The 21,643-nt window shown below is 41.4% G+C and overlaps 1 protein-coding gene across 1 annotated transcript in view; it reads right to left on the reverse strand.

Moving 5' to 3' along the window:
* The window catches only part of LOC116837700 (A disintegrin and metalloproteinase with thrombospondin motifs 2), a 105,370-nt gene that overhangs the window by 57,382 nt on the left and 26,345 nt on the right, over positions 1–21,643 (reverse strand). Inside the window, exons 3-6 of the mRNA XM_075068310.1 lie at positions 21,061–21,144; positions 7,842–7,998; positions 3,274–3,379; positions 1,576–1,719 (exon numbers count right to left, since the gene is read on the reverse strand). Coding sequence (XP_074924411.1) covers positions 1,576–1,719; positions 3,274–3,379; positions 7,842–7,998; positions 21,061–21,144 — 491 coding nt within the window. The remainder of the gene's footprint in view (positions 1–1,575; positions 1,720–3,273; positions 3,380–7,841; positions 7,999–21,060; positions 21,145–21,643) is intronic.

Genomic DNA, 21,643 nt, shown 5'->3' on the forward strand with positions numbered 1-21,643 from the left:
TGAAATTCCAAGTTCACGGGGGCTTTTCCTGTTATACTGGCCAGTGCATCCCGAGTTCAGATTGCTTTCCAGACGTTCACATGGTGCATGTGGGATACTGCCGGAGGTCAATACTGCGATTTGCAGGCCGACACTAAAGATAACTAATCCGACAGGGCAATACTGATTTCAGCGCTACTCCTCTCATCGGGGAGGAGTACAGAAACTGGTTTAAAGAGCCCTTTATATCAATATAAAGGGCCTCGTTGTGTGGATGGGTGCAGGGTTAAATCGGTTTAACACTGCTAAATTTGGTTTAAACGTGTAGTGTAGACCAGGCCAAGGTCTACTTTAGAATAAGACATCATACTCGTCTCTCATCTGTGCAATATGTTTATTCATAGAAGCAATTTATTGTGCCCTGTGCTTAAAATATAAATCAGAGCTCTAGGCCAGATTACTTTTATAATAGCTTAAAGGGACTTAAATCGAAAAAAATCACACTTTCCCCTCAGAATTTTTTACATATTGTTGCCAAAAGTAACACTTCATGTACTTGGAGCTAAGATCAAAGTGTAGTGTGTCTGTTTTTATCCGTTTAATATCTGATGTGTTCTTTATTTGAGGACTGTATATTAAATTGACTTCAGATACCGTAACTTAAAAAGAAGTGAGAAAATAAAAAGTGGTTTCTTTTAATTGGTTTATTTTGCGTATTTCACAACAACTTTTTTCTAGGCATTTTCAGAGTTTCCTGGTATAGTCAGTTAATAGGTTTCCCCCCGTTGTTTGTATGTCTTTCACATAGCAGCCAGAGAGAAAAAATGATTTTTTATAAAATAGGAAAAACGCATCCATTGACAGGAGGACACAGAAGCAGACGGAGTTCTTTTTTTATTTGCTTTTTGAAACTCAGTTTCAAGTTGATGGTTTCCCTTTAAAGAGGAAAGGAACATAGAGGAGGCTGTTAGAAAGCATGGGGAATGGACTGCCCTTTGTAATGACAGGGTATTTAAAGATAAAGTAATCACAGAAAGAAAGCCATAGGGCCAAATTCTTCCTTTTGGTGTTCTTGAAAGGCTGCCACTGATCAGTGGGAGCCCTGCACACACATCCAAGGGCACAATTTCCTCCTTAAGCATCACAGTACAATGCAACTGGCTCAGCACAGCATTAGTAGTTGGAAATGCTGCTGATGCACACTGCTATTAACCAGAGTTGCAGTCAATTCTCTAGTTACCCTTAGAACTGAAGAGTGTTACTCAGATTAATGAGACAGGTTTTCCATCAGCTGCAGAGTGGGAGGAAGCAAGTTGGTAAGAAGATCAGTAATGATATTTGCTTGCAGATTCTAGGATGACAGTGTACATATTATCAAATTTCAATAACAATAATAGCTGTAATTAAATGAATAGTCAATCTGAGCCTTTGTTATTTGCATCTCCTGGAAAAGTGTCTTGTTCCCAGCAGGATGAGGTTTGGGGTTTTTTAAAGCCCAGTCTTAGCAGCTAATAAAAGCACAAAGTTCAAATATGACTCTAGAGGGGCTTTTAAAAACTTCCTAGCCAAAGACAGTTAGCTTCATAAGTTACTCACTGTAGATATCTGTTCAGCTCTTGTTGGCTACAGCGAGACCAGTGGAAGCGATGGAATGCAGCCTGGACAAGAGGGGCCATGATGCTCCCCATTCGGACCTCATCCCCACACCTGTTGCCCTGACCATCATGCTCCATGCCTAATCTAGAACAGAAGACAGGAGAACAAGCATATTTTCATCAAGGGTAAAATCAAAAGCCCTAAGTGTCTTAGGATCTTTAATCCCACTGAAAGTAAATGGAGCTTTGGTTCTTAAGTGACTTAGGAAGCTTTTAAAACTTTCACCCCAAGTGACAGCAATTTTTTATTCCTTTTTGCTTTATTAAAAAAAACATAAAACAAAACAGAACCAATCTTCCCTCTTGCCCTTTGTTAGGGGTTTCTACTATATTTTTTCTGAGAATGAAATTTGACTGATATTGGGGTCTTCTTTTGGGAGACACAGCATTGATAACTAACTGTATGGTAACACATTCAGACTAAAGGTGATTTCAAAAGCTAAAGACATCTTTAGTGATGTATCATCTATTCTGATCACATGTTCCTAGCTGCTGAAATGCCGAAGCCAAAGGTTAGTGATACAAGAACCAAATACATGTAAGTGTCAATTCTGTATTCCTATTTAATTAATATGCACGGTAGGATTCACCAGACTCTGACAAGTGTTCTTAATGTAGGAACAGTAAAACCCCGTTCAGTGAATAGACTTCTGGGATTTGTGATTCCACTGCGGAGATGACAACATCTAAATGAATGTAGTTTCTTCAGGAATAAACCGAGTCATCCTAAGATAACAGAAGATTTACCAGAGTCCTATGGCACCTTATGGACGCATCCAACGAAGTGGGTATTCACCCACGAAAGCTCATGCTCCAATATGTCTGTTAGTCTATAAGGTGCCACAGGACACTTTGTTGCTTTTACAGATCCAGACTAACACGGCTACCCCTCTGATAAAAGATTTACCAGCTCCCTGCTTGGACACTGGTTCTTACTACACAAGCAAATAAAACAGTCATATTTGTCAAATGAATGTATTAGGAAGTGGATGTAGCTTCAGTTGTTGGCATATGTGATTATGCTGGAACATGGGGGGAGGGATAGTTCAGTGGTTTGAGCATTGGACTGCTTAGACCCAGGGTTGTGAGTTCAACCCTTGAGGGGGCCATTTAGGGATCTGGGACAAAAATCTGTCTGGAGATTGGTCCTGCTTTGAGCCAGGAGTTGGACTAGATGACAGGTCGCTTCCAACCCTGATATCCTATGATACAGTGTACCCTCTATGAGGTGTTATACAGTATTTCTAGAAGGTGATGCACACATAGAAGACATGACTATATTTACTGAGAATTGCTTTCGAGAGTCATGTCTTCCACTATAGCAAATAAATTATTTTGCATAACAATAAATACTTCGCTCTTCTGCCAGGAGATCAGAATGCATTTTGTAGGCCTTAATCAGTTTAGCCTCAGAACGCACCTGTGGCATAGGTAAGCATGCCTCCATTTTACAGCTGCAAAAACTGAGTGTGTTAATGGGTTTGTCCAAGGTCACAAAGGAATTCCTTCAGTGCTAAGAATGGAATCTAGGCCTAACTCTTTAGTCTTGTGTCTTAAGCACAAGGACACACCTTCCCAATGCCACAAACAGTCCCCAGCATCAAAGACATAATAAGATCGGACCTTTTAAAGTACTTACACGTGCCCAGTTTCATGGGCCACCACAAATGCAGAGGAAAAACCATCTTCATGGTTGAGGGTACAACTTCGTACAGGATGACACATTCCAGTAACTGGAGCATAGCCTAAATAGAGAAAGCATGACTCAAGAAATAAGTGAATCTGGGTGAGAGAATGTTTATGAGAACTCTTTATACAACACCTTCATCTAATCTCTACTGCTGTGGCACCTGCGGTCTTGCAGCAGCACAGAAGTGGTACTTACAGAAGTGTCATCATCAGGCTTCCAGAACGGGAGCAGCATAGTGCTAGATGTCCTAAACTAACATGTCCTCCTAGACCCACTTTACACTATTCACATTTAAAATTAGTTCTGAACAGCCACATAGTGCTTTACATTATTCTAAGCACTGAATTAATATTAAGAGCCAAATTCTATCCTGAACTACATTGTGGACAATCTTGGCCCTAAATACTGAATCCTCATAACAGCCCTGTGATATCAACAAGCAAGCATTATTATCTCCATTTTGTACAGATGGGGAAACAGGCACAATAAGGCTGAACAACTTCTCCAAGGCCACATAGGGTATGGCTACACAGCACTTGAACACCCCCGGCTGGCCCTGTCAGCTGACTCTGGCTTGTGGGGCTCGGACTGTGGAGTGTAGACATTCAGGCCTGGGCTGAAGCCCGAACTCTGGGATCTAATGATGGGGGAGGGGCTTAAGCCTGAATGACTACAAGGTGATTTTAACCCCACTGCCTGAACCCCACAAGTCCGAGTCAGCTGACCTGGGCAGCTACAGCCATGCTGCATATTTTTTATTCCAGTATAAATATACTCATAATGACTGAGCAGCAGAGCTGGAGTTATGACCTACAAATTTCTGGTTCCTAGCCCCATGTTCAAACCAGTAGACCACATTGCCACTACTACGTTATAATGCTGCTAGAGTATTTCCCCTTGTTCTCAAATAATATTGAGTAACCATTTTTCTTGTGTGAATGCAGGCTGTTTAGTTTTGAGACACATGGGTCTTTACACAAGAATGTAACAGTATTTGAGACTCAACTCTAGGCATAAATGTTTGCACACTCGCTACACCTTGTTCAACACTACACTACCTAGCAGATAACCAGCAGTCACATGTCTACTGAAGACAATGCACACTTGGAATAAATACATTCATTTTATGCTGGGGTACATGGTGCCTATCTAGAAGAAACATAAAATCTGGCTCCAAGTCAATCAAGTATTATCCCCTGTGAAACAAGCACATTAATCTCTTAGATCATGCATGGATTGGATACAACTGAAATACTGCTTTGAAAGGTAACAAGAGATCTCTGCCCTGGACTTTTAATCATGTGCTCCCACTTCTATAAAAGACAAAGTCTGGCTGTTGAACATTTATTTTCACAGTTCACCAAGAATTCAGTGTAATCTCCTTTAAAGCCATTCTGGACCTTGTCTTGTGAACAGGGGCGGCTCCAGACACGCCTGCGGGAGGTCCACCGAAGCCGCAGGACCAGCGGACCTTCCCCAGGCAAACCGCCGGAGGCAGCCTGCCTGCCGTGCTTGGAGCGGCAAAATCCCTAGAGCCACCCCTGCTTGTGAAGGGGTACAGAGAGCGAGGACAAGGACTCTACTCTAGCACGACGTCATTGGGGCTTCATACAGTTCAAGTCCTCAGGGGGTAAGTACCAAGAGTGCTCTTGGCCAATGCCAACAGTGGCACTAATCAGTCCAAATGGAGTGGAGAAGAGCCTCATGCTCTCTAATTGGCCAGCAGAATGATTCACAAGGGAGCTGGGAGTGCAAGCTAAGCCCTGTGAAGGGGTAAAAACTGGGGCTGTTCTAGGCCCCTTCAGTAATAAGCATCTATTAAGGCACAATATTTCTGGGAGCTCCTGCTGGAGTACTACAATGACTACTCTGGAGCTGTGCCTTAAGGCACAATTACTCCTTAGCTTTTGGGAATCTTTAAAACCTCATATATATATATGAGCTAACACAAGGAAGGACAGTGCTGATCATGAAAGACCCCTGCAAGGGGACAGAACCGGCCAACTACCAGCCAATAACCTGCCTCCCCACAACATGGAAAGTCTTATCAGGCATCATAGCTGCCCCAAACTGCAGGACCACATGCCAGCAATGAGCCAAGCTCAGAAGGGCATTGGAACAAACACCAAGAGGCTCAAAACACCAGTTGCTCATAGATAGAGCAGTCGCCCAAGACTCAAGGTCAGACAGACCAATCTGAGCACAGCCTGGATTGACTATAGGAAAGCCTATGACTCAATGCCGCACAGCGTGATGTGAAGTCTGGCGCTATACAAAGTCAACAGGACACTAAGGCCTCCTCAAGAACTCAATGGGACTATGGAAGACAACACTAGAAGTCAACCTCAAGGCAACTTGCACAAGTGGCCATCAAGTGCGGCATATACCAAGTGATGCACTGTCCCGCTGCTGTTCTGCATAGCTTAAACCCTCTGCCAGGAATCACAAGGACTGGATACGGGTACAGGTTCAGGAGTGGAACTACCATCAAGCCACCCTCTACATGGATGACATCAGCGTATGCTAAGAAGAACGAGACATCGACTCGCTAATCCACCTGACGCGGATCTACAGTGAGGATATCGGGATGTCATTCGGACTGGAAGAAGTGTGGCCGGATGGTAGTGAAAGAGGGAAGGTAGTCAAGACTGATGGGGGGAACTACAGCGGGACCAATAGCAGACATACAGACCAGCTACAAGTACCTTGGCATCCCGCAGTCACATGGAACCACGATGAGGAAGCAAGGAAGACAGCAACATCCAAGTTACCAAAGGATAAGACAGGTCCTGAAGAGCCAGCTCAGTGGGAAGAACAAGATCCACGCCATCAACGGATACGCCCTTCCGGGCTCATCAGATACCCTGCCGGTATAGTGAGCTGGCCAAAGGAGACATGGAGGCGCGCGATGTGAAAACCCGAAGCTCCTCACAATGCACGGAGGTTTCCACCCCAAGTCCAACACCCAGAGACTGTATAAGCCAGCCGGAAAGAAGAACGGGCGGGCTTGGTGAGCGTCAAGGCCACTATCCTGGATGAAACCCGGAACATCAGGAGTACATCAGTAAGATGGCCCCAAAGATGAGCTGCTGAGAGAATGCCTGAGGCAGCAGCAGACATGGGAGGAAGAACAAGCAAGAAGATGCCATGGCAAGACAAGACCTCTGCATGGATGTACCATCGACAGATAGCTGAGGTGGCTGACATTGGGAATCCTACCAGTGGCTGGAAAGGGCTGGACTAAAAAAGACAGCACTGAGGCACTGATCATAGCACACCAGGAACAGGCACTGAGCACCAGATCCATTGAAGCAGGGTCTACCACACTAGAGAGGACCCAGAGTGGCAGACTGTGCAGAGAGGCCTCAGAGACAGTCCAACACATAGTGGCAGGATGTAAGATGCAGCAGGAACAGCATACACTGAACGGCACAATCAAGTGGCTGGCATTGTGTACAGGAACATCTGCACAGCGTATGGCTAGACCCTCCAAGACCAGATGGGAGATTCCGCAGAGGTTGTGGAGAATAGCAGGGCTAGATCCTGTGGGACTTCCAGATCCAGACGAAGGCAGGTACGCCAATCAACAACATCCGTGGTAAAGACAAGGAGCAGAAACAGCGGTGTGTGATAGATATAGCAGTGCCAAGTGACAGCAACATCAGGAAGAAGGAATATGAGAAGCTGGAGAGTACCAGGCCTGAAAGAGGAACTAGAGAGGATGTGGAAAGTGAAGGCCAAAGTGGTCCCAGTGGTGGAGAGCCCTCGGGGCTGTGACTCCTAAGCTGGGTGAGTGGCTCCAACAGATCCAGGAACAACACATCAGAGCTCTCTGTCCAGAAGAGTGCAGTGCTAGGAACAGCTAAGATACTGCGCAGAACCTCAAACTCCCAGGCCTCTGGTAGAGGACCCGAGGTTGAGGAAGACACATACCACCCATAGGGGTGAGAGGGGAATTTTTTTAATATATATATATATTATTATAATATATAAAATATATATATACTATATATATTAATATATAATATACTACCATCCACACACACACACACACACACACACACCCGCCCTCTACCTTACATACCTTGCATACAGGGATCAAAGCAATAAGATATCTTTGGCTTGAATAAGGGTAAAGACATCTTCCTAGGGTGACCAGATATCCTGATTGTATAGGGACAGTCCCAATATTTGGGGCTTTGTCTTATATAGGCACCTATTGCCTCCCCACTCCCATCCTGATTTTTCACACTTGCTGTCTGGTCAGCCTACATGTGCCCCACAATAACGGTATTGAAACAAACAGAGAGGTAAAACAATGGGGACTGAAACAGTGAGAAAGGAATGCATTCCTAGCATAGATCACCTGAAAACGAATAGCACTTGGAAAAATATTCACACTAAGGATAAACGTTAATAGCTCCTAAGCTAAATTAGCTTTTTCTGAATGGTGAAAGAAACCCCAATCAGTAACTGTAATATTTATAAGACATTTTATCACTCAGCATATACCTTACCTTGCATGCCAGATGGACCAAAATCCTGCCTTGTGAGAAAAATAGCATGGTCATGATATTCTGCATGTGCAGTGTCAGGCTTCTGTTGTAGATAGGCCCAGTGACATACATTCTCCAAACTCTGGGAAGGGTTCCCAATCTCTATTAAGCTCATGGACTGGATATTCAAAGAAGAAAAAGATGATTAGTTCATCGTTTCATAGATTATAAGGCCAGAAGAGACTATTAGATCACCTAGTCTGACCTCCTGAATATCACAGATGCTTACATTTCACCCAGATACCTCTATATTGAGCCCAAAATCTTTAGGTAGACCAAAGCATTTCAGTCCAATTAACTTTGGCCAACCTTTCTCAATTTGTTACCTTTGAAAATATGCTTAGACATTTGTTCAAACATTGTATGAAAGCTCCATTCATGTTTAAGGAAATATTGCAGGAATAAAACTTACTGTATGAACTATGTATGGAAATATCACATGTCCATTTACACATTAGTTATGGCATTTTTGAGATAATTCATGTTGCCTACGATGTATTGCAAGAAAAGATCAAGGTTAACTTAGTAACAAACTTATGAGATGTATTATCCTCTATTTAATCAATCTATATGTAGGCAAGTCCCACTGGATTTGAGATACTGAAGAGTCTAATGTAGTTTACTGTACATAGAACGTAGAGCTGGAACATTCTCATCCAGTTATCTTCCTGACAGTGCATAATTGTTCCTCATTATACATTTCCTATGATTGCATCCAGGCTAATTTTAAATATGTCAAGGAATGTGGCTTCCATCAAGTCTCTTGGCAGATTATTCCATAGGCTGCTAGATCTCACTGTCAGCAACTTCTCCTGATATTCTGCCTACATTTTCTCCTCCTTATTGCCAAATTATCTGCTAACTTCAGCAGAGTCACACCAGCAGAGAGTTTGCCCATAGACTATAGAGATGGCAAACACCTGTTTGGCCTTATTTCTAATGTTAATAATAAATAAAATAAAGCGCCATGACCACCAGTGTTCCCTCTATTTTTTCCTGCCCATTTTCTCCTCCATTATGTACACCAATATGGAGGTGATGTGTAACAAAATTCATGTGGTGAGAGCAAGACTGAGGGGTTCGGAGTGTGGGAGCGGGGCTCAGGGCTGGGGCACAGGATTAGAGAGGGCTCCCGGGGCGGGGATGAGGAGTTTGGGGTGCAGACTGCCCATGGGCTACGGTGGGAAGAGAGGACTCCCCCCAGCTCTCTCTCCCTGCAGCAGCACCTGGGGAGTGAGGCACCTCTCCCCCAGCCATGGCAGATGCGTGCAGGGGTTGGGTTGGGGCTGGGGGAGGGGCTTCTCTCCCCCAGCCATGGCAAGTCTGGGACAGGTCTGTGCTGGGGCCAGCAGGGACAGGCGTCTCTGCCTGCTGTGGCAGGTCCATGGTGGGGGAGAGGCATTTATCCCTGCCTCAGCCCTGAGCCCCTGCATGAGGCTGGGATTAATAGGCAACTACCCGGCCACTCAGCTTACAGGGAATTTAAGCAGGGCACAAGTCAGGAGGTGAATCTAGTGTAGTCTGTGTTGTCATCACTTACACTTTCTTCTGATCTCTCAAGGTGAAATCCTGGCCCCATTGAAGGCAATGGCAAAACTCTTAATGACTTCAATGGAGATTTTACTGCATGGTCTACGTGACACAAACTCACGCCAGGTTGACACTGAAGAGTCAGGTTGACTCAGCTAGGTCGCTCAGGAATGTGAAAGAGCCACATCCCCGAGTGACATAGTTAAACCAACCTACCCCAGCATGTAGACAGCACTAGGTTGATGGAAGAATTCTTCCATTGACTCAATTACTACCTCTCGGGGAAATGCATTAACCACAACGATACAAGAACCCATCCCATTGCTGTAGTGAGTGCCTACACTGGAGCATTACAGCAGTGCAGCATTCCTAGTGAAGACGTAACCTTAGACTCACTTAGGAGTAATTAGTGGCCTATAACTTCAGTCTCCTCATTGATTAAAATTTTTGTCTTTGCTAAAATTTAAAGCATTTAAAATTAAAATGAGTCAGAGCTTCTGCACTCTGCCACTCATCAGAACAAACGGACATATTCTCTGTCCTCTGCTACCATTTATCTTAGATTCAACCCTAAATGACTAATCTGAAATGGAACCTATCTACTCTGTGAAATAATTGATTAATCCACAGAAGCTGTCTATTAACACATTCCCTTGACAGAAGCTGTGGATGGCATTTCACTGTCTTTTACCTTCCAACATTAACACTTGGTTAATTATAGTTTAATTTATCATTTGATTAAGAAATCTGTGAAGAAACTAAATCTGAATCTCCAGTTCAAGCTTGTTTTTGATGCCGGGATGATGATAGCAGTCTTGTTCTGAGTCTGACCAATTATGACATTAAAAACTCATGTCTCTGCAGGAGCCCTCCACTATAGTATCTGAAAATTTCCAACCAGCCGTCCTTAGTGGTGAAATGCCTGGGTAATCTGTATTGGCTCCTCTCACTTGCTGCATAAAAAGTTTCACAATTTCTGAAGTCTTCCAGCTACTCCATGAATAAGAGTACACCAATCAGACTGGATTACCAGCCTCACAGGGAGCAAAACCATGGTTTGGTGTGGAGTAGGGAAGAACTAACATTAAATCTTCTCTTCTTGAGTTTCAGTCAGTGTCACTCATTGAAGTGCTGAGGGAGTTTCCAATTACAATTTGCATATTGGATCTTTGTACTTCTTGGCGGGTGAAGTTTAGAAGGGAGATCATGGATCCATTATAGGTGTATTTGGAAAGCAAGGTGATAGCAATTCCTTAAGAAGGGTTTGTACAGCATCTGCTTAACACTCCCACTTCCCCCCCGCCCACACACACGTATTTTGTTGCGGCCAATCTTGCAAATTATCACCCTGTCCCAGAAACTGCATTTTTCTGGGGAAATTTCAAAATTCCAGTTTTGTTCCAATTTGGAATGGAAACAAATATTTTGAAATGAAAATCCTAAAACTTTTCATTTTGGAAAAAATTTATTTTGGAATTTACTTTATGTTTTTCTAATTTTTATATTTTATCATTATAATTATTATTTCACATTATTTCATGACAATATATTACTTGAAATATTCTATTGTTTTTATTTTATTTTAAAAATAAATAATTAAGGGCAGATGCTACTCCGTACTGATTGAAATATATTTTCCAGATCAAAGTTCTCCGGTCAGTGTTGTGTTGTAATGTAAAAATACAAAAATGAAAATCTATATCATAAAATTTTGAAATTTTGAAACAAAAATTCCTAATTTTCAAAAAAAAGTTTCCAAATAAAAAATAATCATTTCAATGTTTTTTTTCTTTCATGGGAAATTTAACCAAAACCATTTCATTAAAAAAATTGGTTTAGTCAAAACAGCTTTTTCCGACAAAAATCTATTTTGAATTTTTTTCCAACTAGCTCTGTCTAATGTGAGGCTGCTAGAAGAGTTAGTAAGATGATACCCAGTCCAATGGCTCAATTTCATCAGATCTGGATGGTGCAATTACTTACCAATCATGCAGCCCAAGTTTGGAATTTGGACAACAGTTAGTTGGCTATGTCATAGTATAACCCCCACTCTGAACCTTAGCGTCAAAAGATGGGGTACCAGCATGAATCCCCCTAAGCTTAATTACCAGCTTAGATCCTGTAGTGCTGCCACCAACCAGGACTTGCAGTGCCTGGTACACTCTGGTCCCCCAAAAACCTTCCCAGGGGACCCCAAGACCCAGGACCCCCTGGATCTAACACAAGGAAGTAAACCCTTCCCCCACCATTGCCTTCCCAGGCTTTCCCTCCCTGGATTACCCTGGAAGATCACTGTGATTCAAACTCTTTGAACTTAAAACAGAGAGGAATGCACCTTCCCTCTTCCTCCTTTCCCCTCCCCAGAGGTAATACAGATTCAAGCTCCGTGAATCTAAACAGAGGAATTCCAACTTCCTCCTCCCTTCCCTCCTTCTCCCACTATCCCCTGGTGAGTACAGACTCAATTCCCTTGAGCCTTAACAAAGGAAGAAATCAATCAACAGGTCTTTAAAAAAGAAAATATTAAAAGAAAGAAAAAGTAAAAATTGTCTCTGTAAAATCAGTTGGAAAATGTTACAGGGTCTTTCAGCTTAGAGACACTAGAGAGAAGCCTCCCCCAGCACAAATTCAAATTAAAATCCTTTCAGCAAAATACACAGTTGCAAATAAAGAAAACAATCAAAAAGACTAAACTGCCTTTCTACTTGTACTTACTACTTGAACAGAAAATTAGAGAGCCTGTAGGTACACCTGGTCACTCTCAGAACCCAGAGAGAACAAAGCAAAACTCAAAAAACACAAACAAAGGCTTCCCTCCACCGAGATTTGAAAGTATCTTGTCTCCTGATCGGTCCTCTGGTCAGGTGTTCCAGGTTCACTGTTTCTTAACCCTTTACAGGTGAAAGAGACATTAACCCTTAACTATCTGTTTATGACAGGCTAAGACTCATCCAGGATAAGAGAGGAGTGATGCTTATTGGCTGAGGAAAGCAATGGAAGAAATGGCAGATTGACGGAATATGCGCATGACTTTTTAATCAGCAGCGCAAGGGGACAGAGGAGTTAACAGTGTTTTGTTGGGCCTTTGAATGCTATTGGCTATCCAGTTAGGTGCAATGGCTAAGTGTGCTTTTGAAGTCTGCACTTGTCAACAATTAATTCAACTCATCCTACATCTTAAGATCACTTGATAATGGCACAAAATATAGCCATCCACTCATTAAGCAGCACTTCCTGTGGGGAACATATTATACCTGTGCTACCTCGTAACCACTTAGGTGATTCAAAAAGAGTCAGTGTGTGTCAGGTGTGGTGTAAAGGGTAAATATCCTTGGATGAGGGACAAAAAAGGTATTTTAGAGTCCAATCTTAACATTTGCTTTTTTAAAAATAGCATTTTCTTAAGCATTTCAGGCATGGTATATTCAGTGGTGTACAGTTAATACTTATGAAAGGTTACTCTATGTGGGATGATATAAAATGGATGACTAATTGATCCATCCTGTGTCTTCCAAAATTTATATGAAACACATATGTGAACTCTGGCCTTCCATTTGCACAAGTAATGTTGCTAGGACAACAATGTTACCATAACAAGAGCCACAGCAATTTAATTATACATACAGTACTATAAACTCTTATCATTCCAAAATCCTTAATGGAGAACAAAAACTAGCTTGTGCCAAAAATGAGAGAAAATAAATGTGGTTTATGTTTAGACATAAGGATGCATTTGTCATTTCTTCTAATCCAGTAAAGAGTACAGGAGAAGGGAATTCCTACAAGAGCTGTGGGGGGAAATACTGAACTTGATAAAAGAATGGCCTGCCAAACTGATTCCTGGATTTTGGCAAAACAAGAATGTTGAAGCACTGGAAGCTTTGACAACAACAGATTAATAAACCAGGTAGAGAGTTTGTATTCAGACATCAGAATGCCTTACACAAAAGATATGGCGCAAATAAGCACTTATAACACAAACTCAAACACTCAGTGACAAGTCCATTAAAGGGATCGCCACTGACATCAGTAGGGAGGCTATGATCTCAGTTAGCAGGAAGGATTTCCATACAGGGAAACCATTTGAGAGTCCACACTGCGGACAGGAAACAGTTCACTTTCTTCACTAAGATATAGTAATTATATTCAAAGGTCTTTGAGCATTGGTCCACTGGTCACTACTCCTTGTTCCCCACAGGATAGCATCATGCAATGGGAAACCTGGCTGGTTAACAGAGGGTGCCTCTCCTGAATAACTGCTTTTTGCTATTTAGCAAGGATTCTCAAAACAGATGAGGCAAGGGGGCATCACAGATTCTGCTAGGTTCCTGGGATCCTCCCAGACTCCTGGAGTCCCACTAGGATCTCAGGGCTATTACGTCCACCCTGCTGAAGAGAACTCCTTAGAAATCCATGGGAACCATAGGGATGTGTTGCAGATGGGACATGAGATATGGTGGAGATGGTTCATGGAAAGACTTGATGGACTTGAGGTTCCCAGAAGCTGAGATACCAAGATGCTACATAACTCTTTATATTATTTCCCATTGTAGACAAGAGGCGAGTTTCCCCCATACCCAGGTAAGGCGACCATGGGTTAAATTGGTCCCTGTGCAAAGAAAATGGGATTCTGAGGATTAAGAAAAAAACAGGGGTAGAAATAGACTGGGCAGAAAAACCAAGACTCTGAGTGAGGCAAAAATCTATCCCTGTTTAGTCTGCAAACACAGAGGCGTGTGGGCTAGCAGGTACTTGCTGAGTAGGAGGTGAAGAGGCATGTGGTACTGGTTGCTAAGGATGTGTCTGTGCTGCTGGCTGCCAAGAGCCTGCAGGTGCTGCAGCTGGCTAGGATCTTGGAGAGAGCTGAAAAGGACATATTTCCTAGCAGGACCGTGGAGAACGTTACTCAACTGATCGGTGGGAAGGCTGCCAGTGGAGAGACAAACTTCATTCTCACTAGAGCAAGAGAACCAGGAACTTTCTGGGTGCTTTAGGGGCCAGGCGACACAAACACCACGGGATGTCTGCTGAGTAGACAGGTCATGGGTAAGGAATCAACCTGCAACGTGGAGGAGAGAGCAGGGACAGCTAATAGTTAAGATTCTACCCTGTGGGAATGTTGCAAATATTAAAACTTTGTATAGGTGCATAGTAGAAAGAAACTTAATCCAAAGCAATCCAAAACTTTCAGGAACATTAAAATTGGGAATTTCTGTGAACCACTTATTGATATCAGGGACATGATCACATTTTGGTTAATTGAGGGTTTTGATTAACTGGGATTTGGAATAATTGGCTTTGGTTGTATATTAACTCAAAGTGGGTACCAAATGACAAGAATGCAAAGAACTTTGGCTTGTCTTGCTAGAAAAAAGATCTTTCATAACTCATCCATTAGATGGTGCTCCAAGAGTAACAACTGGCAAGACACTGCCATTCTTCAGAATTTGCAGACGCTCCATGGGGGTGAGCACGGGAAGCTTAACTTGTTAGATTTTAAAGCACTGATAGTGAAAGTTAGAGTACTGGAGCACGTATATTTTTGAGGCAATCTATGCTTTTCCTTTTCTAAATGAGTGAACACTCCATAAAATACTCTGTTCATATTATTTCTATATGGCATTTGTTATTTATCATATAGTAGATTAATTTATTTATTTTTTTCCTGTCATACTGTACTAGATAAGGAAAAATAAATAAAAGGGAGTATCTGGTGTCCATGGTAACCACACTAACAAAAAGCGCTCACTCAGCAAACTGACACTGTGTGTTTGAAGGATTTCTAACACTTTTTGATAGTAGTGATTTCTCAGTTGCTAATCCTGTATAAATATAAGTAAATCGGAAATACAAAGTACAGTGTATAGGGTCAACCAGTGCAGCACCCCCCAAGGCCGCCAACAAAATGAGTTTAGAAACAATATGCGATGAGTCTGATTTAAAATTAAGGTGATTCGTTCATTCCCACAGAAGGAAAGAGGATAAAATACCCCTCCACCACGCAAATAAACTAATGGAAAAATTATGCAAACTTACATACACAGCAACACAACAAGCAAAGCTCAATACACAAATAAATAATACTTGGTGCCTGGTCCTGCAACTCAGTCTATGCCTGCATGGAGTCAGCTGCATGTAATTGGGGTCTGGGACCCTATCTTCCTATGTGTTGGTCCAGTGCCTCGCACAATCCTGACTGGTGCTTTTAGGTGTTACCGCAATTCATGTAATAAGCGGTAACAATAATAAATAAAGGAACGACTGATTAAATAAATAATACCATAGGTAACAGTTACTAATTTGGCAAAAGTGCATCAATTCTATAAGCTGCTACTAAGGGCCTCCTGAACACAGTGATTTCAATGAAAGTACAAGGTGTTCAGCATCTCACCCAACTGAGCCCTGAAACCACCACAGACCCCCTTCTAAACCAACCAGGAGCAAATGGAACGTGGTCAGGTCAGGTACCTCATTCAGTATCGAATAAACTTGTCCTTCTAGCCTTCCCATGCTTGTAGCTCCACTTTAGCTACATTACTCACATTACCCTTCTGTGAAGAATGGAGAAAAAAGGAAGCTGGGTCAAAGCAAGCCACTTCTTACCAGCATGGCTGGCTCTGCTACTGCCTATCCACATGGAGGCATCACAATACCATTTGTCATAGTTAAATTTGAAAAAAAATAGATACACAAGGATAAATAAAACATCCTGTCATGAAAAGATACAATCAATCAAATCCCCAAAAGTCAATGAAGCCAGGATTTTAATCCTGGTGTCCATTTGGTGAACTGCATCCAGAGCGATCCTAGAGGAAAATCCTTCCTGAATTCTCTTCCGTTTGCATGATGCCTGTTATGGTTAATGTGTGTCTAGCTCTCTCTCTTGTTGTTATGAGACATCAACATATTCTGGCGTACCTGCTACATTTGCACAGAAGCAGTATTGTCTGAGGGACTGAGCATGGTGGTGGAAGCCAGGAATGTAAGAATTCTAAACCCTGGTCTGCCAATGACTTGGTGTGCTGTATTGGAATATTCATGTAACATCTTTGTTTCATAATTGTGAAATGGGAATAATAATCTTTACTCATCTACTTCACAAGGAAGTTGGGAGAATACATTAGTTCATGTTTGTTCAGCACTTTGGAATATAAAGCCCTATCTAAATCTTAAGAATTACTACTACAAATTGTCGTTTTTATTCATTCTCATGTCATTCATCTTGTCTTCTATCATTTTCTCCCTGAGGTTTTCTGGTTATTATTTTGTTTATTTCACTATGATTATTTTAATATTAGATTGGATTACAGAGCTGTTATATCAAATAATATGTCTGAATTATTAATGTAGATGTTGGGTGATAGCTTTCCTCCCAAATCTATCTGTAATTTACAAAGTTTGAAATAGATCTAGCTACCACTGACATCAATAGAGCAGGAACAAGCCCTATTCCATCCAAAAAATCTAACTACAGCAACTGTAAGCACCCATCACTGCAGTATCTGGGCACCTCAAAATATCTAACTTTACTGAATGTTGAACATTACATAAGAAAATGAATAATTTTTTTCAGAAAGGAAGACAAACATGAATTATCATATATTGTTTACAATGCTGTTGTAGCCATGTTGGCTCCAGGCTATTAGAGAGACAAGGTGGGTGAAGTAATATCTTTTACTGGACCAACTTCTGTTGGTGGAGGGAACAAACTTTCCAGAGGCTCAAAAGCTTGTTCCAACCACAAACAGAAATTTGTCCAGTAAAAGAGATTACCTCACCCACCTTGTCTCTCTCATGAATTATGAAGTGAATCCAGATTAAAATTAGAAAGAGACAAACTAAATTAGACAAAGTTTATTGGGAAATATGCCTCTGACTGAACAATTTTCTTCACAATTTCTTTGCTGCTGTGGTGCTATAGTTACGGCATATACATCCCAGCAAAAAAACATTTTCAAGTCACTGAATGAGGACTAAATCATTGTTTGCCTTACATGCCTGTTCAGGGGAGTGAGTGAAGAGAAAATGTCCCCCTTCTCTTTTGAATGGGCTAAATGCTTCAGAGTACAGTGCAGAAAACAGCCTCTGGAGGGCCACTATCCCTGGGGCAAACGTGGGGACTGGGTGGAGCTGTGATGCCACGCACCCTCAATTTGCCTGCTGGTGCAGTTGCATTTACACAGAAGAGGGGGCAGTAATCTGCTTCTGATATAAACAAGTGGAGATCCAGGAAATGACCTATGACTCTCAGTCACAATTTGATCCTGGGTCTACTCCTAGGGCAACACAGCTATATGTTGCCCTTTACTCGAGACAGATTGCAAGGTCACAGTCTAGCCTTATTCCTTATGGAAAAATATCACTTCTCTCATGCTTGGCTTAAGTGTGGAAGCAATAAATTGTGTATGAAAATGTGCCATTTCAATCCAACTATCTCAGATGTTTTGATTTCAGTTCATTAGATAGCTGCAGTATGTTATCACAATGAATGTGGAGGAACAACTTCCTGTATCTCTTCTATATTTGTTCATTCTCATCTAACTGTTGAAATTTCAAGGACCTGAAACTTTCAAAACTACAGCTGGGTTCATTTTACTGCCCTGAAAATACTGAAAATGAGTGCAGTTCAGTGACTGCGATGCCTTCAAAAAACAACCATTGAAAAGCTGGTTGCTGTGCAACCTACTGTATTGTCTGTTTTACCCTCACCAATAGATGACATGTTGTATAAAATAAAATAATCCTCTTTAAAAAACACACTACAGTGAAAGGCTGTTGTGGGTGGGCAGTACTTGCAACAACTCACAACTGTGTCACAACCTCAAAGGAAAAACAGCACACCGCTCACTCCTGCCCCATCTATTATGGAACCCCAATGTAATGATTGATTATTTATCAAGCTAGTGATCTATATATCGAATTGCTCAGAATGAAGCAAACAAGCCTCCAGGTACTCACTGGAAGGTTTACTCAAACAAGATTCTGTGGTGATATTTCCACATAGTGAAGCCAAATACACCATTTTACTCTTGGATTGTTTCAACTTGTGCACATCCCTTTAGTTCTAAAACTGCTTCTGCCGGCACAAGATCTTTTCCCCCCTACAGAACAGACAGAGAAAACAGGAGCAGTACAATGTCCTTTCCCTGACAACTCTACTCTGAAGAGAAATCTGGGACTGAGTCTCATTTACACGCAGACTCCTTTATCGTACAATGGCTAGGTAAAGGGGCCTCCAAGTAGGGGATAAATTATAATGATATAAAATTACACTTCCAGAATGGTGTAAAGAGGCTGGAGCGTAAATGAGAATCAGGCTCCAAACCTCTAGAAGTGAGAGGGGAGCTCAGTTTCCATGCTCATTCAGGATCAGATTCTGATACCCAAATGGTACCTTACTCCACATATAATTCTGTTGAAGTCAGTGGGGCTACTCACAGACACTACCCATTGGGTATCAGAATCCAGCTCCAGGTTACTCACTACTGAGCCTGCCAATAAAAGGATCGGTTGGTGCTAACTGCAATGGTCATTTTTGTAATGTGATCATATGCCCATTGGAAGCTTGACTGGAATCACCTGCTCCTTTCACACAGGCCAAACAGTCATTAAGGAGTGAATGTTTTCATCTTCTGCTAATCTCATTGGGATGCAAATAGTGACAGAAGCACACTGCTTTCTATACAGGTCTGCAGTATCAGCGAGATGCAAATTATTAAGGGACAATATTTTTTGTTTAGATTTTTTCCCTCTTTCCTTCTTGAAAAACAATCCACTCTCTCCTTGGAACACAAACAAGAATCTGGAAGTGGAATTGGGATCTACTGTACTTACTGTATTTCAGCAGATAAAGCAGCAGAAGTTACAAGATATCAGAGTATTATAGATTGTATAATTATACAGAGACAGACATAGTAATGCATGCATTTAATAAATGGGAAATATAAAACAAGGCAACTGATTGATTGATAAAGGTTCCAGCTGCATGGGTATCTGCTACCACCCCAAGCTGAGAATTATTAGCCTGTTTACACTCTCTCAATTATTATCTGTATACCAGTTATTAAGTTATTTCCCCTATTTTAACCCAACTTTCTAAATATACACACTATGAATGCTGGGCCATAGTATGGCAGATACAAAACACTCTCCCCACATTCTACTCCTTATCTTAGCATTTATATATCACTTTATATCGCCAAAGCACATCACCCTGTGAGGCGGGCAAGAAAGTATTACTATCCTCAATTTACTTATGAGGAAGCTCAGACAGAAAGGTCAATTGACTAATCCAAGGCCACATGGTGAGTCAGTGGCAGAGCCTGGATTAGAACTCAGGGCCTCCTGACTCTCAGCAAAGAGCTGATGTTGTGCCAAATCTTTAGCTACTGCAACTTAGTGTAAGTCTGTTCACCTCACTGGAGCTACACCAATTTATACCAACTGAACTGACTCTCTATTGCAGCGGTTCTCAAACTTTTGTACTGGTGACCTCTTTCACATAGCAAATCTCTGAGTGTGACCCCCCCTTATCAATTAAAAACACTTTTAAATATATTTAACACCATTATAAATGCTGGAGGAAAAGGTGGGTTTGGGGTGGAGGCTGAGAGCTCACGACCCCCCATGTAATAACCTCATGAGCCCCAGTTTGAGAATCCCTGCTCTATTGTTTATGGATACCATTTAGGCCACTTGCATGTCTAAATACTTAGCTGTCTCTGCAAATCAGGTACAGTTCATGAATGTCCAAATGCCAGTAACTGTAGTCACGAAAAGGCAAGCTAGATCATAAAAATCTTTTCGCTTGAATAGTTGCAGGTGCTGCTATACCTAAGAGGTATTGGTAGGGCTTGTCCTCATTCATTGAATGTTATAAACACACTTATAATTCTCCTCCAATCTCCAAAGAATTAGAAGTTGTTCAGGCAAAACTGGGGTAAAAATACTAAAGGCTTTAAAGTAATCCCACTTTCAAAATTACTCATCATTCCAATGTTCTTTACAGGAGTGTTGCCTGTAAACTGACTCATTCCACAGAAACAGCAACAGAATAGTAACAAATAAAAATAAAAACTTGTAATATTTAATTTTGATTTGATTCTGCAAAGTGCAAAGCACTCTGGCCCAAATCCAGCAAAGCAAATGCTTAACTTTAAACATGTGTCATCCAACTTTAGTTAAGCACAAGCTTAAGGGATTTGCTGGATCAGAGCCATTGTGCTCAGCAAAATGGAGCCCACAATACACTTATATATGGTAATATAACTGTACACGTCACGTGTTACTGCTTATGCATGTATAACATACACAGTATATATCACACCCCCTCTAGTGCCAAAAGGCTCATTACCCATAAAATTTGCCACAAGTTGTCTAAAATAAACTTGAAATAATACTGCAAAAGCAAAGTGGTAACTTAAAGTGACATAATAAGAGAGAACACAACAGGAAATGCCATTATACATTTCATATAATAAACAAACAAGTGTAGAGGTAAATTACATATTATACATTAATGCTATATTAATAGACACATGGACAATGAACCCATTAAAACAAAGTAGTATGTGTCACAAATGAATTACACACTTCATTAAAAGAATCCTGGGAACATCTAGATCTATTATTAAAATTAGCCTTTACTTACTTTCCCATAGCTCAGCATGATTATCCTCACCAAAACAACATTAATGTGGGCACCTAAGGACTCGTCATGGTAGATTTCATTCACCTGCAAAAGAGAGTGGATATTTTTAATAATGATTCTGTCAATAAGTAATCACAGTAGCAATTATAAAATACAAGCATTTTATATGTTGTGTCTTTAAGATACAGATCAACCATACTCATTTGTAAAAAAGGGGCATTTTCACTAACTGAAAGAACTTTCTCTCTGTGAACTACAAGGCTCTACCGTAAAGGTTCCATATAGGCAACAAATCAGGAACTGTCTTTGTTCAGGAACCCATTAAAGGCAGCGAAACTTAAGCAGGTGCATAAAGTGCTTCCCTAAACATGGACTAAATTACTAAAATACTCTCAGGGTGATATCCTTATGAAACAGTCAACCACATGGGCTGTTTTTGTTATGTCAAAATTGATTAATTTCAAACTATACAAGCATAACAAAATCTGTAAAATACTAACAGAAAACGGGGGGGGGGTTGTATTATACATACATACATAATCACACATGCACACAGACAAACTATTCTAAGAACATTGAAGAC

This window comes from Chelonoidis abingdonii, chromosome 7, assembly GCF_003597395.2.
Source record: "Chelonoidis abingdonii isolate Lonesome George chromosome 7, CheloAbing_2.0, whole genome shotgun sequence".
In the NCBI taxonomy this organism is placed as follows: domain Eukaryota; kingdom Metazoa; phylum Chordata; order Testudines; family Testudinidae; genus Chelonoidis; species Chelonoidis abingdonii.